Source organism: Syngnathus acus, chromosome 1, assembly GCF_901709675.1.
Source record: "Syngnathus acus chromosome 1, fSynAcu1.2, whole genome shotgun sequence".
NCBI classification, from domain to species: domain Eukaryota; kingdom Metazoa; phylum Chordata; class Actinopteri; order Syngnathiformes; family Syngnathidae; genus Syngnathus; species Syngnathus acus.
Window position 1 is genome coordinate 14,317,240 of NC_051087.1, and position 16,076 is coordinate 14,333,315.

Consider the following 16,076-nt stretch of genomic DNA (forward strand, 5'->3'; position numbering starts at 1 on the left):
TGTGCCTCTCTGCCGATAGCGTGAGGAGGGCGCTTGCCGCTATCAACACCCGTAAGGCGGCGGGCCCTGACAACATCCCAGGTCGAGCACTGAAGGACTGTGCTGGGGAGCTGATGGGTGTCTTCACAGACATCTTTAACATTTCCCTGCAGCAGGCCATTGTCCCTTCGTGTTTCAAGGCTGCCACCATCGTACCTGTGCCGAAGAAACCTGCTCCGTCCTGCTTCAATGACTACCGCCCCGTGGCACTGGCGCCCATCATCATGAAGTGCTTTGAGCGGCTTGTCATGGAGCACATCAGATCCATTCTCCCCCCCCACCACAGACCCCTTCCAGTTTGCGTACCGAGCCAAACGGTCCTCTGAGGATGCCATCTGCTCTGCCCTCCACTCGGCCCTCACCCACCTGGAGAGAAGGGACTCGTATGTGAGAGTGCTGTTTGTGGACTTCAGTTCTGCCTTCAACACCATTGTGCCACAACGACTCATCTGCAAACTCAACAAGCTGGGCCTCAGTACCTACCTCTGCAACTGGCTACTGGACTTCCTCTGTCAGAGGCCTCAGGTGGTACGTGTTGGCGACAAAATCTCCACCAGCATCACGCTGAGCACGGGGGCCCCCCAAGGCTGCGTGCTTAGTCCGCTGCGCTTCACCCTGCTGACGCATGACTGCACTGCAACTTACGGTAGCAACCGCGTGCTGAAATATGCCGACGACACGACTCTGGTGGGTCTCGTCGCCGGGGGCGACGAGACTCAGTACAGCTCGGAGGTCGACCTTCTGGCCACGTGGTGCAGGGACAACAACCTCCTGCTGAACGTCAACAAGACCGAGGAGACTGTTGTTGACTTCCGGAAGGGTCACACCCAACACCTGCCGCTGACCATCGACGGTGCTGTGGTGGAGAGAGTGAGCAGCACCAGATTCCTGGGGGTGCACATCAGTGAGGATCTCTCCTGGTCCACCAACACCGCGTCACTGGCGAAGGAACCTCAGCGCCGCCTGTACTTCCTGCGGAAACTCAGGCGAGCAAGTGCTCCTCCGGCCGTCATGACTACATTCTACCGTGGCACCATTGAGAGCGTCCTCTCCAGTTGTATCGCTGTTTGGGGTGGTAGCTGCACTGAATACAACATGAAGGCCCTGCAGCGCATAGTGAACACGGCTGGTAAGATTATTGGTGCTTCACTCCCCTCCCTGAAGGATATTTACACCTCCCATCTCGCCCGCAAGGCGACCACGATTGTGAGTGATGTGAGTCACCCCGCTCACTCTTTGTTTGATCTTCTGCCCTCTGGGAAGAGGTACAGGAGCCTGCGCTCCCGCACCACCAGACTCACCAACAGTTTCATACTCCAGGCTGTTAGGATCATGAACTCTCTCCCCCCTTCTGCGTAGCGTCCTGTACTTTTGCGCTATATTCTGACTGTCTGCTGTATGCACACTTGCTCCATTTTTGCTCCTCTTATTTATGTTATTTATTTATTTGTTATTTATTCATCACTCTTATTTATTCATTGTTTGTGCCTTCTTGTTTTTATTTTTTTGTGTTGTTTACTTGTATGTATATTGTGTACTATGTCTTGTCACCGTGGGATAGTGGGAACGTAATTTCGATTTCTTTGTGTGTCTTGGCATGTGAAGAAATTGACAATAAAGCAGACTTTGACTTTGATTTGAGTTGATGTTTCCAACCCCTTCTCTTCCCAGCGTGCCTCTCCATAGATTATGGTTTTGTCCCACTCAGGCATTGAAGTCTCCATGTAGGATTATCTTGTCCTTCTTGGGGACTTTTGATAGGATGGTGTCAAGGTCAGCATAGAAGGTCTCCTTTACTTCATCCTGTGCATCAAGCGTTGGAGCATACGCACTAATAACGGTGGCCATTTGACTGCTTGCAAGCATCAGGCGCATGGTCATTAGGCGTTCATTGATTCCCACAGGGAGTTCATAGAGGTGGTTGATGAGGCTGTTCTTTATGGCAAAGCCCACGCCATGGATACGTGGCTCACTTGCAAGCTTGCGCTTCCAAAAGAAAGTGTATCCGCCTTTCTCCTCCTTCAGCTGCCCGTCATCAGCCAGTCGGATTTCGGAGAGCGCTGCAATGTCAATCTGGAACCTCCTTAGCTCTCTTGAGATAATGGCGGTTTGCCTTTCAGGTCGATCACTGGCTTTGTTGTCATTGAGGGTCCTCACATTCCAGGTTCCAAAGTAGAATCGTAATTTATGTTTATGTGGTGATCCCTCTGGATGCGGTAGTCCAGACAGGAGTTTCGAGGCAGGCTATTTTGAGGGTACCTTTTCTAACCCCCTCCCCTACTGGGGTGAGCAGAGTGGATCCTAAACAGGGCTGCTCAGTCATGGATGCAGCTGCTGAAAAGCTCTTTCTGCCTCAGTCCAAGAGCTTCGCGACTGAATCTATCACCCACCGCCTGTGTACCAGGTTGTGGCTAGGAGCTCCCAGACTACACTGTCCTGCTCCCGTCACCACTTCCTGGTTGCCACAGGACTTTTTCTATCCGAGATGTAAAGTAGGATGGGTTCCCTTTCGGGAGGACGCCTGCGCGTGATGTCTTTTAATGTGGGGAGACTGATGCGCCTGCAGCCACCACACCACCCTTTGGCAGAGGGGGGGCCGGGTTCCAATGGCATGGAGAACCACAACAACTGGAGGCCATCCTCTGTTGCAGCCTTCATCCGCCTTCAGTGCCGTTGTGACATTGTCATCATCCGCCACATCCACCGTTTAGGTATTTTTGGATCGCGTTTTGTCTGGAACCTCCCCTTCGACCTTACTGCCATGGGTGACACTAGCAGGAGCCTAAGCTCAGGTTCATTGGAACACACAAGGTTCTCCACCACGTCAAGGTGGCGATCCAGGAGAACACACACACGCACGCACACACACACACACACACACACACACACACACACACACACACACACACACACACACACACACACACACACACACACACACACACACACACACAGTGTCCTTAAATAGGGTTGCATTGTCTGCCGGGAATATAGTTTAAATATTCTTACTACAGTGACCAACACGTGGTCTCAGACAAGAAAGTGAAGACCCTCATTACGCACATTCATCCTGCATGTCGTGCATTTCTGACAATGTAAAATATGGCGCCTATTAGTGGCATTTACACAATTGTACCTCACAAGAGAGTTAAACACTGAACTGAAGTGAAACCCCTCACTTTTAACCTTTTGGAGAGACTGTCTTCTCTTTTTCGATCATGCGTAGGATCTGTTGAAGGTTATGTCTTGCCTGAGATTAACAACAAGCAACGTGTCTCAAGAATAAATGTGATGTGTTCATGTGTAGGCCTATCTGTTTCTGAGGACAGTGTCTCCTCACTTATTAATGGATATGATGTTTTGTGTCACCCAAATCACAAAGACATTAATTATAACACAGAATAAGAAATATTGTTGGGTGACTGGCTGTTTTGCTTGTCAAGTACTGAAGCAAAAGCAAAAGATAAGTCATTCATTTGAATTTAACTGTGCAAGTTTGTGCAGAATGTTGTTTCCATGCCAAACATATGCTACAAAAGTATTCTGAAGCATTTTGCCTATAGTGACCTGTCTTTGTTCAGTGTTGAGCAGTTTCTGTTACTCACTAGATCACTCTGATGTTAAATTACATTACGGCGGATCACACATCAGCTGAGCCGATCCAATATGGCCGATCAGAGTAGAACGTCTTGTGACATTAAACTCATTAACTCATTTGACTAGAATGAAGACTTCGCAAGAGTATTACAAATTATTATTAGTGTTACAAAGTATTAAATGTGTTAATTATGTGTCACCATCAGGTAGCCGGCATTCGAGGCATGTTGATTGCCAACAAACGGCAAGGCAACCAAGTAAAGACCTTCATCACCTACAACAAAGGAAGAGATTGGAGGCTCCTGCAAGCCCCAGCAACTGACCTGGATGGAAATGAAATTCACTGCATTTTGGTAAGATGCAGTGACCCCAATGCTTGTGTTTAAAATTAGATGTAAAACACGCAAAATGCATAATACCACCAACACAAAGTGCAAAGTTCTTTTTTTTTTCATTAAATCTCAAAATTTGTGTGAATCAAAGAATAAAGTACCTTATTTTAGTGCATCTCTGGATAGGGAATGAGGGATTGATTTATCGTTATCAATATGTATTGTATCAGTCAAAAAACATGCTGTACACGATTGAGTAGAAATCGATTTATAATATTAGAACTCGGATGAGAAACTGGGATGTCACCGGAACTGGTATTTTGCTTACACGGTAACTCTTAGCGCTAGTACTTTAATTGTTACAGACCAAATTCAGGGGAAAATTGCAGTTTAGGTGAAAACCTGTTCCTATTAAGAAATCCAGGTTTCTGCAAAGCTAGACAGCTAGACAATGTATCGACGACATTTTCTTTATTTACTTCATTGCTATCCTACCATGCAGTTACAACAGCCATTAAAGGGAATTTGCTCTATGCTCATGTTAGCTAGCAAAAAGGATGACGAACGGGGCAGGACGACTAAGTGCAACATGAACACAGTTTAATGGACAATGAAGGGAAAGGGGAATAGGAGGACTGGAGCGTCGACAGGAGTAGGTGTGCCCAGGAAGCAGCGTCAGAGCGGAGAGCAGCAGTCGTTGGTGAGCGGGCAAAGGGCTTCGCTGAACCAGACAGGTCCCCGGCTAGTGGTGATCAAGAGCAGGCAGAAAGGTCAAACCTCATGGAAAGCGAAGCAGAGCCAGCAAACAGGCATACAGAGGAGACAGGATTGTGGTCAGAAACAAGGGACAGCTCAAGGCAGGCAGTGTTCACGAATGGTCAGTCAGTCTGACAGACAAGCAAGATCGGCAACAGGTACCAAGAGCAGGGAACAGCACGGAACAAACTGACAAAGTGTGACTGGAGAAGTACGCTTAAGGTGGGTGGCGTCTTGATGAGTGGGTGATGAACAACAGGTGTGGGCAATGAGTGCAGGTCTGGAGGGGTAGGAGCAGAGAAACAGAACTGTCCAGGGTGCTGACAAGGCAGTAATCATGTAGATCAGGGGTCACCAACTCCGGTCCTCAAGGGCGCCAATCCAGCCTGTTTTAGGTGCAGCCCTGCAACAACACACCTGATTCAAATGATCAGCTCATCAGCAAGCTCTATTAAGGCTGATAGCGATCCTGATTATTTGAATCAGGTGTGTTGCAGGGGGGATACATCTAAAACAGGCTGGATTGGCGCCCTTGAGGACCGGAGTTGGTGACCCCTGATGTAGATTAAAGTAAATTATTTTAACCTGAAATTAACATTTACGAATCAGGCAGGCAGGCATCGTCCGTCGTCATAGACATCAATACATATAGCATTTCATTTGATGGTCGTTTTATGAGTTATCTTTTCACGGTTTGTTTTCGCTGTTTTGTTGCACTTCCATAAAGCTACTGAGTACCAAGAAAAGCACAATATAAAATAATGTATTATTATTATTATTATTATAATTATTATTATCATAAAGCCCCAAATATAAATTGGCTTGCATCATAGCTGTATGCTGATGTTTGTAATAATCCAATCCACGTCAAAACCGCTTAAGAATTTAAAGGGTTGTAATAAACGGAGCGAAATGCAAACACTGTCTATTGAATCGTTTCTATGGCTTTGGCAACTTGCTCCCAAGAAGAAGCATGCAAGCTAACCCATGCAGCGATTGCTGCGAGGACTATTTAACACAATTTTCCAACATGTGCAATAACCGACCCAAATTCTACAGTTGGCCACAATGCAATGTGAGTCCCTACTTAAGGTAAGCCATTTGGAACAAAAGAAAAAAGAAAAACAAACAAATCAATACCGTGGTGGCAATGCTGTTTAATACATTCTCAAGTAAATTAATATTTGGCTTTGAACAAACATTTTGAACAATGTATGGTCCAAAAAATGTGCTTATATACAGTAAGTCTTCTGAAATCAATAGGGAAATTTACATTTATTTTCCAGGAAATATGTATTCCGCCCCACATATTTGTATAATTGTATATATATTTGTGATCCTGTTTTGGTCTTATTTTCTAGCCTTCCTGTTCACTTAATCTTCAACTACAAACTTCAGACAACCCCTACTTGTCAGGCGCAATTTCCACGAAGAGCTCAGCACCGGGGGTTATTGTTGCCACAGGTAGGAGAAACGTTGAAATGAACTATCCATTGTCAAATAATAATTCAAATGATTTGAATTACAGTATGTGTCAAGACAAAAATATAAAAGCAAACATCTCCCTCTCAGAGAGAAAGTGCATTGAACATAAGCAGATATTGGGGATAGCCATTTTCCTTGAGAGAAGTAAAAATAAAGAATAGGTCTTTAAAAACAGTATAGAATCCCAAGGTAAATTCAGGGGCCTTGATCTGCAAACGGTACCAGCATTTTTCCCATTTGCATCTCTGTTTCTGTCCACACACTGGGGCCAATTTTCGTGCCCAGCTCAAGTCCAGTCCTCAGTGCAGTCTGTGCGCATATTGGTAGGATCGCGTTTCACTTTTTACTCTTCAAATTCTATTATTAGACCAATGTGTTTTTATCTTAAAGTAATTTAAGGTAACACTGAGATACTTTTACTTGAATTTGAGTGACAAAAATCTGTTTTTATAATCATATTTGATGAGTTTGCATTTAATTGTGGCTCTGATCAAGCATTACTTAAAGTTTAAGGTTATACATCATATCTAGAAGAAAGAAAATCTCCATTGCTGTGTTTGTCAATTGTTTCATTATTAGGCGGAAAGACGTAGCTAATCTGTAATGATTTTTGAATGATATGGCCAAGGTTAGAATAATAAACAATGCCCCCCACCAAAAATAAATACTAGTACTACTACTACTACTGCTACTACTATTACTACTACTACTACTACTACTACTACTACTACTACTACTTCTGCTACTACTACTACTACTACTAATAATAATAATAAGGGGCAGCTCGGTGGGGCACTAGTTAGCACGTCCGCCTCACAGTTAGGAGGGTGCTGATTCTACCTCCGACCCTCCCTGTGTGGAGTTTGCATGTTCTCCCCGTGCCTGTGTGGGTTTTCTCCGGGCACTCCGGTTTCCTCCCACATCCTAAAAACATGCTTGGTAGGCCAATTGAGCACTCCAAATTGCCCCTAGGTGTGAGTGCGAGTGCGGATGGTTGTTCGTCTCCGTGTGCCCTGTGATCGGCTGGCAACCGGTTCAGGGTGTCCCCCGCCTACTGCCCGATGACTGCTGGGATAGGCTCCAGCGACCCCCATGGGGACAAGCGGTATAGAAGATGGATGGATGGAAAATAATAAGTAAACAGTAAGATATAAACTACATTTTGGAGTGACGTTACTGTTATGGTGTCCTTAGGCAACCCAAGCTTAAGTGTCTCTTCTTGCATGCCTGTATGTGCGTGATCTAATTCTTTGTATGCTGTGCAACACAAAATATACAAAAAATTGCAAGTTGATTTTTTCCTTGAGGGATTGTAATATGCATGATAAAAAAACAATTAAATTATACAGTATATAATATACTGGTGGCCAACGTTTTTCTTTTGCGCTTTATTGGTGCGGTTTACTTTGCTTGCTGCACCTCTTAAGACATCATCTAGTGCAAAGATCGTATTATGTTGTCTAAAAGCTTCAGGCATCCATAGGGGAGAACTTGCGGTCTTCTATTATTTACATGGACTGAAAAACCGTTACAGCTCTGAGAGTGGAGCATGAGAAGCATTATAATCCCATAGATGGTGGGATTGAAAGCTCACCTTCAAAAATCAGTTAAACATAACTCAAATATATTCACGTTATAAACCAGATTGATAATTTTATTCATTCATTCGTTCATTATTTGATTGCCTCTTTATGGCGAGTTAGCCTTATTTTTATTTTTAGGGTTGTGGTTTTTTTGAGGGCCGCGTGTTGTTCCATGTGGCTAACTGCCTGATTGCCAAAGGTTCTGGGTTTAAATCTGGACTTTGACCTTTCTGCGTGAAGTACTGTATGTATGTTCTCCGCATGAGTTTTGTCTGAGTACTTCACTAAGATTGAATGGTTTTCTGTCTATATATGTCCCAAGATTGACTGAAGGAGTGTCCAGAATCTGAATAGCGTTAGTAGTCGAAAATGGTTTGATGGATGACTTTTTTTTCCCCGTGTTACACTGTGCATGAACGAAAGCAAAGTGAACAATAATTAGCTAATGACTGCTGCGCGTGCTGGTTGCAACTAGCAAGAGAAGCTTTCAAATGAATAGCAGTTGAAAGCGATCATGAAAGTACATGCATAGCTTTGCTCCAATATCTATCTTAATATTTTAACAATCTGAGTGAGAGAAGAATAGCTTGCCAAGTTTTCATCTGTTTTTTTCTTTTTCCTTTATTTCTCTTTTTTCTTGACATGATTAGTGGCTACCCTCAGAAGCTTTGATACATTTATCCACCCCAGGCACAGAATGGCAGTAAAATACAGGGATGCCTACTTTCAGCATGCTCCTGGAAGCCAGCCTTTCTGAAGGAAATGTTGCTGTACTGTTGCTTTTATGAGTTGTAATGAGGGATGAGTAAATGTCCGTTGAATATCAGATAATGATTTTATTGCAACTTTTGTTTTTAGTTTAAAAAATGAAAAGGACAAAAAGATAATAATTTTATGGTATTTCTTAATCCCAAGTGTGGAATTGTATGTTGTCTATCAGATGTTTTGTTCTGTCACACATTCTGTTAACTACAGGGAATATTGGAGCTGAGCTGTCCTACAACAATGTTGGCATGTATATATCATCTGATGCTGGAAATAGCTGGAGACAGGTGAGAGCTTCATAAAATAGTTCAGGATTTATCATACCAAGCAGAACATCTTTTGTAATAATCTCACATAACTACCGTATTTTTCGCACCATAAGGCACACTGGATTATAAAGTGCACCCTCATTGAATTTTTTATTTTAGGAATTATTTCATATATAGGGCGCACCGGATTAAAAGGTGCATAAAATAGAAGCTATACTGCAACAAACTGAGGTTGGCTCGGGCTGCGATATGCATCCACTCGCCAATAACCAATGAGCTCTGCATCCACTCGCCAATAACCAATGAGCTCTCTGTAAACAATCGCATTTCTCAAACTATCTCCTATAAAAGTGAACACATTGGTACTGCTTACCGTATTTTTCGGACTAAAAGTTGCTCTGGAATAAAGGTTGCATTAGCCATAAAATGCACAATAACGTGAAAAAAAAACATATAAAAGTAGCTCCGAAGTATAAGTCGCATTTTGGGGGAAATTTATTCGACAAAATCCAACACCAAGAACAGACATGAATGAGCAACAACAGGCTAAACGATAGTTATGCTAACGTGACAAAAACACAAACGAAGAGCTGAGAACGGGCCTGACGTAACATTCAGAGTTATTCAAATAACTATTATATAAATAGCACGTTTATAAAACCATCTGTGTCACTCCAATTCATTAAATCCATCGATCGTCCTTTCATGTCAACAATGCCGGCCGGGTGCTCGCCGCTGACGGCGGTTGCACTTCAAAATATTCCACAGGCCCATATAACGATATATAAATTATATAACAAAACTATTATATAAGCAATAATATTAGCAAACCATCCGTGTCACTCTAAATCGTTAAATCCATCGATCAAATTCCTCGTCCTTTGTCAACAACGCCGCGCCTGCGCCCTGATGTCAGCCTCGTCGTTATTCCACAGATCTAGTATATAACTATATTATAGCGTTAACAAAGTACAAGGAAAGATCCAGGTTTGGTAAAGGGCTCTTTATTTAACAAAACAAGAGTTCAACGAGCCAACAACTACTGAACTGTAACGATAAAAACATATACACGTTGCTACACGAAATAAAATATATCAAATAACTATAACATAAATAGTTCACCGCCACACGGCCCCAAGAACCGGCGTCGACTTCCAGGCGTGTGGCGTCGTGGACTTCCATCCCCGGAGGTGGCACTTCCAGCCACGGAGGTGGAAGAGACCTCCATAGAATAAGACCGGGCGTGCGTAAAAGCCATGTCCGAGCCCCATCCACCGTCCCCGGACAGCCACCCGGCCGCACGCCGGCCCCCGACTTTCATCCACAGAGGTGAAAGAGAGCTCCATAGAGTAGGACCGGGGGTGCGTAAAAGCCATGTCCGAGCCCCATCCACCGTCCCCGGACAGTGGATGGGCGTGCGTAAAAGCCATAATAGTTTTTCAAACCTTCTGTGTCACTCCAAATCATTAAATCCTTCAAACTCTTCGTCCTCCGTGTCACTTACAAACAAAGCCGCTAATGATGCCGGTCGTGCGTGGGGCCCTTCGTCATCTTCGTCATCCCGTGATCGAATCTTTGTCCTTTATGTAAACAACCGCCGCACCACGCTGCGCCGCGCCGCTGACATCACTTGAAATTCAAATTACAGTAATCCCTTGCTACATCGCGGTTCGTTTATCGCGGTTTCACTTTTTTTTTTTTATTTTGAAAATTTATGAAAAAAATCACATATAAGTCACTCCTCAGTATAAGTCGCCCCCCCACCCAAACTATGAAAAAAACGCGACTTATAGTCCAAAAAATACGGTACTTATGTTTCCGTTCCACATCGATCTGTAAATTTACTCGAAACATTGATGGAGCAACCTATTTTGAAATGAAATAGCCTCGTGCGTATAGCAGCTATCATGATAGCATTAGCCACCCGCAAACTCCCATGAGCCTCAGCTCGCAAACTCCCATGAGCCTCAGCAAAGTGTCGTGGCGGCCCCCTGTAAACAATCACGTTTCTCAAACTCTCTCCCATAAAAGTGATTGGAACCGACTAAAGACTGATTTAACACATTGGTGCTGCTTGTTTATGATTCCGTTGGATATTGATCTGTAAACGTACTCAAAAACATTAACGGAACAACCAATTTTAAAATGAAATAGCCTCGCGGGTACAACAGCTATTCAGTGATGCCCCTTGACCACGGTTGCAGTAATGCTGGGAAGCGAAGTGAATCGTACTGAATCGTTTTGGCAGAACGCTGTGTACAACCAGTATGGATCAACAAATTCATCAATTGATCCATATATAAGGTGGTCTGCATTATAAGGCGCACTGTGTTTTTTTGAGTAAATTTTAAGTTTTTAAGTGCGCCTAATAGTGCGGAAATTACGGTATTTTTACAGTGAGTATTTTCCCCCTTTATGGTTACCTACAAGTTGTTATTAAAGGTAGCAATAAGCGAATAGATGTAGTCTCTAAAGGTGGCTGTCAGTGGGCATTACTTGTTAATTTTCTTTTCATTCTAAGATATTTTATGTGTGATCAATAATGTTCAGATTTTTGAAGAGGAGCACAATGTTTGGTTTCTGGACAAAGGAGGGGCCCTTGTTGCTGTAAAACAACCTTCTGTGCCAACCAGACACTTATGGTATGTTAATATTTTCTTTCACATTTATATTGCTTTTTATATTGATTTTTTTTTACTTGCGTTCTTAGCCACACAGTTAGTAATTAGTTTCTTTATTAGTGGTGTAACGATGCGCTTTTTGACCGATGCAATGTGAAGTGATTTATTGAATCACAAAGCGATAAATCACTTTTTTAAATGATACGTTAAAAGTAATTTTGAAAATATATTTCTACGTGATGTTTTGACAATGGCCTTTTTGCAAATAAATGAACTAAAAGTAACTAAATTGTTTTATATATATATATATACATATATAATTATATATATACTATATATATATATATATATATATATATATATATATATATATATATATATAATATACTATACTATATACTACATATATATATATATATATAATACTATATATATATATATATATATAATTATATATATATAATTATATATATTATTATATATATTATTATATATATAATTATATATATATATAATTAATTAAAACATTTAAAAATAAAATAATAGTTTAAAATAATCAGTTTTTGCTAAAACGAGCGCTTCCTGAAGACTAAATTATCCTTAGCTTTAAATATGAGTATGAATGATCGATAAATGCCGCATGCGGAAGGCTGGCAACCAGTCAAGAGTGTATTCTGCCTTTTGGCCAAAGTTAGCTGAGATTGGCTCCACCTCACTCTCATATGTAGAATAGAAACTGGATATAGTAGATGAATGCATGATTTATGAGCATTATGATGTCCTATATGTGACATACATGTAGCTATGTATGGTACAATAAGTAGGTACTGGGCAATCTAAACGTTTTTTTTTCGAAGCACTTGTCACTAACATTCAGTCATTTCAGCCTCATTTATTGTGTTCATGTAAGCTCTACATCCAGAGCTCCCAGACTGAGGTCTTGATGGGTAAAGGGAGCAATAATGTAAAATTGGTGGTCCCATTTTTGTGTTTGCGAAAAGAATCCCCCTAGTTTATTTGAATGCATGTTGTGTTGTGACGTCAAGTAGTCAACTTGCTTTTTGAGTGATGCATCAGATCACTTGCCTATGGCTGGAAATATGTCTTTTCTTATTTTTTTCTAATCGCAAGGTGACCCCGACACAGGGGCTGGGGGGGTTGATGAAGGCGAGCCAAGCGCGAGCGCCTCTTTCGACATTAAGACGGCATATATATTTATTTTTTTACCTTCCGGCAGTATTGATGCTGGAAAATTGCGCAAATTACTCAAATTTGTCAGAAGTGAACCAACAAAATGCTACGCTGAACTGAGGCAGAGCCAAGATGGCAGAGCCATCACAGCGTCACAGCTCCCCTTCGCCTCCCTTTCTTCTATGGTAATATGGCTGTGCCCAGTGTGTCTCCACAAATTGGCTCAACGTTTTTGGATAAAGTTTTTCTTGAAAAACAATGTATATTTTTCCTTCTGAGCTCCACAGGTGCACTTTAACAATTAACACATTAACCTCCTTGTCATCCAATTGGGAGAGGTGGGTCAGTGTTTCTCCCAAAAAGAAGTAAACCCATTTCAGTTTTCCCAATTTTCATCATGACAGCTCTAAAATAAGTATGATGCTTTTTATCCCACAACCAATTTGGTTGCCATATAAAACAACACAACTACTACCTTTATGCCGCCTGCATATTGCTGTGGCGTATTTTACTAACTTTTTGGGTACTCAGTAAACACTTTCCAACCCAGAATCTCATAATAGGTGTAAATCTGAGCTATTTGTGCTTTCAGTATTTTAGCCAAATGAAAGCTCTGAGGGATTTTTTCTACTGTGACTGCTTGTGGGGGATGCTCTCTCTCCATATTTGTGGCCTCAGCATTGTTTCTGCACGTTACACTCGGGTCCTCCAACTTCAGCTCCAGTGTTGGGCTGCTGTCAAAATCAATAGAGCTCATTCCCCAAAATGATGAGAGCGCCCCTCATATGGCCTTCCTTCCCTTCAGCAGTTGCGCATGAAATAATTCTACTTTTAGTGGATCATGCGCTCTCTATATTTTTTGTGGCGGATCTTTACTTTGATAAACAGATGGCTATAACACCATTACACTGAAGTGTTCAACAGTTAATTACAAAGAGACTGTGAGTTGTGTCTGTTGAGAGGAGCGAGTGATTGTGATCTCCACCTTAGTCCTCCCTTATGACTAAGCTCTAATAGAGACTGTGATCTGTTTTCCGTGCCATTTCTGTTGCTGGGTTTTTGATGCGAATATGTTTTGACACACATATACAGGGTCAGTTTTGACGAAGGGAGGCAATGGACCCAACACAGCTTTTCCTCTGTGCCTCTGTTCGTGGACGGCGTTTTGGTAGAAGCTGGGGCAGAGAACCAGATTATGACGTAAGTCTAACACATTCCCTAACTGAAATCATTATGTTTCAAATGATTCCTTTTTTCAGCCTGTGTTACAATGTTTAAAGTTAAAAAGCTGTTTGCATTAGTGTGGTAATCTGGATTAGTTTTTGCAGAATTTAAAGGCTAAACAGAAACAATAAGGTGCTATGCAATATTTCTAGGCATGCTGACTTTTGGTATTTTGAAGCAATATTTTGAAATGTCAGTTTAAGGATGATTTAGGAAATTTTGTTTCACTTCAAAAAACCTTCAGTGTAATACAGAAAACAGTTACTACAAGTTGTCTTTTGGCTTTCAAAATAAACAAGACTTGATTCGTAGAAAAAAGTTTAACCTTTAATTTCTTAACAGACTGAATATAGAGAATTTAAGTGAGAGCACTCTCAATAATAAAATATATTTATACTATGCTATCTTTGCGAGGGTCACAGGTAAAATCAAATCCCAGCAGAATCTGGGCAAGAGGTGGAGTACACCCTGTGCTGGCCGCCAACCAAGTGCAGGGCACACACACAATCGATCACCTCTAAGGACGACTCAGAGTTTTTAATTTAAAAGCATGTTTTTGGAATGTGGGAGGAAGCCAGTGTATTCAAAGTGAACAAACAAGCACGGGAGAACATGCAAAGTTTACACCGGATAGTTTCAAATTCAAACCTCCAACCACAGTGAGCCAGATGTGCTAACAACTTATTCACCATAGACACATTCCCAAGTCCACATTTTTTTTATTTTAATTTTTATTCATTTATCATTGGCTGTGGTTGCTTTTCTATCAGTATTCTTATTTTACGTTTACGGGGTTAGAGGACAACTTTATATTAATTAAAGGAGCCCACCGTTATAGAATTATATGAAATATTGCAGATGGTTTTTTTTTGTGTGTAAATACGCTAGCTTTACTCTAATACCTAAAACTGCACGACTTCTATTTGGCCAATTCAATCGTGTGTTTTTAAAGTAGCTATATTTTTATGTATTGCTCTTTAGATTTTTTGGACACTTTAGTCACCGCTCGGAATGGCAACTCATCAAAATAGACTATCGATCGCTCTTCAGTAAGAAATGTACTGAGGAAGATTACCAAACATGGCACTTGCATAATCAGGTAAGGAAAAACCTCCATGTTTCTGTGCATACCATAACAAGATAATGACGTCAAGGTTTATTTTTCCCTGCAGGGAGAGCCATGTGTTATGGGACAAAAACAGATTTACATGAAACGCAGGCCGGGAAACTACTGCATGCTCGGCAAAGACTACTCAAGAATCCTCTCTGCCGAGTCCTGTATTTGCAGAGCCCATGATTTTGAATGGTGAGCTGAACCTTAAATATTAATTTATTATTTTATCACTTACATTATGTCTATCCACACATTCAAAAGCACACAGACATTTAACTAACAGTGAATTTCATTCTTGGACATCATTACTATTAAGTTACTACAAGATTTACTATTTGCTTTATTTCACTATACGAGGAGAGGGACAGGGAGTTTGCCTTTCAACAAAAAAATTTTAATCACTGTAAGGAGATGCTCTTGCATTTTGCCCATTTTTTAAGTTAAGTAGCTGCTGTATCAAATGAGGATGTCCTCCTCCTGTAACTAGTATTACCATGTTTATATTTTAAGATTACATTCCTTTTCTTAGGTGCTGTGGCTCATCATTTAAAGAAACTATCTGATTAGTTTTACTTGCAGATTTCTCTGTAGACCTCCTGCGCACATTTTTTTATTTTCTTTAGTAAATGCTCATCCAACCACCGACTCACGCACAGGTCGATCACACAACAGCCAGTTCTCTCCATAACACCTCACGACCAAACTTCATGGACATTTCCCTGTCCCCTGGTCTTAATAGCACCCCTAAACCTCTGATCCTATAATTGCCCTGCTGCCCTCCATTGCTGTGACCCAGACAACGGGATGATTTTAAAGTTAAGTCAAGTTTATTTATATAGCCCTAAATCACAAGCAAGTCTCAAAGGGCTTCACATGTACAAAAATTGGCTATTATTCTCAAACATCCTCTGATCTTAAACTCCCAGGAGGGCAAGGAAAAATAAAAATAAAAACGACTGGGTTAAAAATGTACGGTGTAAGAAAAATAATAAAATAATACATCAAATGAATTCCTGCAATCATTCAGAGGGTTTGTTGCAAGTTGGTGTCATATTTCTGAATGAAATACGATGACATCCAGTAGGATGTCAGTTGCCTCC

The 16,076-nt window shown here is 41.6% G+C and overlaps 1 protein-coding gene across 2 annotated transcripts in view; it reads left to right on the plus strand.

Moving 5' to 3' along the window:
* The window catches only part of sorcs3 (sortilin related VPS10 domain containing receptor 3), a 260,977-nt gene that overhangs the window by 194,079 nt on the left and 50,822 nt on the right, over positions 1 to 16,076 (plus strand). For both annotated transcript variants that reach the window (XM_037254286.1, XM_037254275.1), the window contains exons 10-16: positions 3,843 to 3,989; positions 6,086 to 6,188; positions 8,768 to 8,844; positions 11,377 to 11,468; positions 13,731 to 13,838; positions 14,844 to 14,961; positions 15,035 to 15,168. In XM_037254286.1, coding sequence (XP_037110181.1) covers positions 3,843 to 3,989; positions 6,086 to 6,188; positions 8,768 to 8,844; positions 11,377 to 11,468; positions 13,731 to 13,838; positions 14,844 to 14,961; positions 15,035 to 15,168 — 779 coding nt within the window. The remainder of the gene's footprint in view (positions 1 to 3,842; positions 3,990 to 6,085; positions 6,189 to 8,767; positions 8,845 to 11,376; positions 11,469 to 13,730; positions 13,839 to 14,843; positions 14,962 to 15,034; positions 15,169 to 16,076) is intronic.